The sequence below is a fragment of the Astatotilapia calliptera genome, chromosome 11 (assembly GCF_900246225.1).
Source record: "Astatotilapia calliptera chromosome 11, fAstCal1.2, whole genome shotgun sequence".
NCBI classification, from domain to species: domain Eukaryota; kingdom Metazoa; phylum Chordata; class Actinopteri; order Cichliformes; family Cichlidae; genus Astatotilapia; species Astatotilapia calliptera.
The window spans coordinates 36,153,904-36,155,579 of NC_039312.1; the positions used below are offsets into that span (position 1 = coordinate 36,153,904).

A 1,676-nucleotide genomic window follows, 5' to 3' on the forward strand; every position below is an offset into this window, starting at 1 on the left:
TTGATTAACTTTGACTGCCTGCTCAAACATTTGGTTTAGCATATTTTGAGAGACTATATATAATGAACTGGAGTACTTAGCTTAACTCAACCTTATTGAGCCATCTCTACCACTTGGTTGAGTTATGTTATCCTAAAAAAAACGCTAGATGGCACTGTGTCAGGATATGGCAGGCCTCATCTGCCACCCTCCAACCAAGAAATCAGAAAGCAAAAAATCACTCTGGACACATGGACTGTTTTGGCTAAAAACTTTAAAGGTAAGTACATTTTTCTACAGTATAAACATGTCAGTCTTTACTGAACATGATTATGTCATTTGATACCAGAAAATAGCTGTAATAAATCCGTAATATTTTTTTAAAAACATGCTCAACCAAACGGTTGATTTGTCAATTGATGGTAAGAGTAGTAAAACTTAGCTAATGTTTAGAACTGCTGTTTTAACATATGAAATTGACTATTTACTATTGAATATAAATAATTTAATGATCTATACATGTAAATATGACATGTTTACATTTTTCCATGACAAATACTGTATGTTACAAAATGTTCTAATGTTTAAAGATTTACTCACTTTCTGTGATTATTTTTTAGAGTACAGTTTTAAATGACACATGGAAATCAAACCAACTATATTTCTACAATTGTATTTTTTTTTATGTTTATTAGATGGATTGCAAATCCTTTTATGGAGCAAGACAACGCACCTACCTGGCCCTTGTACCTGAAAATTCTCAGGACTCCGATGGTGAACTGAGTGATGATGACCCAATAGAGGATCCAGATTTTCAACCCAATTTTGCAGATGATAGTGATGAAAGCTGCTTTGATGTTTCCCTGGATGAAGATGCTCCTTCAACAAGTAGATCTAATAAACTTTTGCGTAAAATGAGCAAAAAAGGGAAACCTATCCTAAAAACAGTTCCCTTGGATGAAGCAGAGGATACATTAGACCCATCTTCCTTTTTAGTCCCAAAAAAAGACACAAGAAGAATCTGGAAGCATGAGGACATTGAAGAATTTCAAGTTCCAGATGCAAGTTTCGAAACGCCTGACGCCCTACAGTCCCCATTCCAGTACTTCAAAATGCTCTTCACTGATGAAATGATTGATCATATTGCCTATCATACCAATCTGTATTCTGCTCAAGAGTTGGGGGACACAATCAAGACTAGCCCTAAGGAAATTGAAGATTTTCTGGCAATCCTCCTATTCATGGGTGTTTTCAACTTTCCATCGCTAGAGGATTACTGGCACCATGAGTCACGTTTCAGTGTGATAGCAGATATCATGCCAAAGAAGAGATTCCAGCTTTTTCGCCGGTTCATTCATTTCAGTGATAATCAGCAGTGCAATGAGAGTCAAGACCGATTTAAAAAAATCAGACCTCTCTTTGATATGCTTCGTGAGCAATGCCTCCAGATACCATCAACAAATAAGCACAGCGTAGATGAGGTCATGGTAGCATATAAAGGCACAAGGGCTGGCAATCTCCGTCAATATATTGCCAACAAGCCAGACGAATGGGGCTTTAAGGTGTTTTGCCGAGCAAGTTCATCTGGCATCATTCATGACCTGGTCAGGGACCTTCCACATTCTTCAACGTTACCCTCAGTGAAGAGGAGCAGATGTTACCTTTGGGAGCCAAAGTGGTGACAACGCTTTGCCAAA

At 37.8% G+C, this 1,676-nt stretch overlaps 1 protein-coding gene across 1 annotated transcript; it reads left to right on the forward strand.

Annotated features, from left to right (window-relative positions):
* Positions 1-1,676, forward strand: LOC113031591 (piggyBac transposable element-derived protein 2-like). Its single transcript, XM_026183793.1, has 2 exons — positions 1-259; positions 675-1,676. The coding sequence occupies exons 1-2, from the start codon at positions 149-151 to the stop codon at positions 1,659-1,661; spliced, it is 1,098 nt and encodes a 365-aa protein (XP_026039578.1). The 5' UTR covers positions 1-148; the 3' UTR covers positions 1,662-1,676.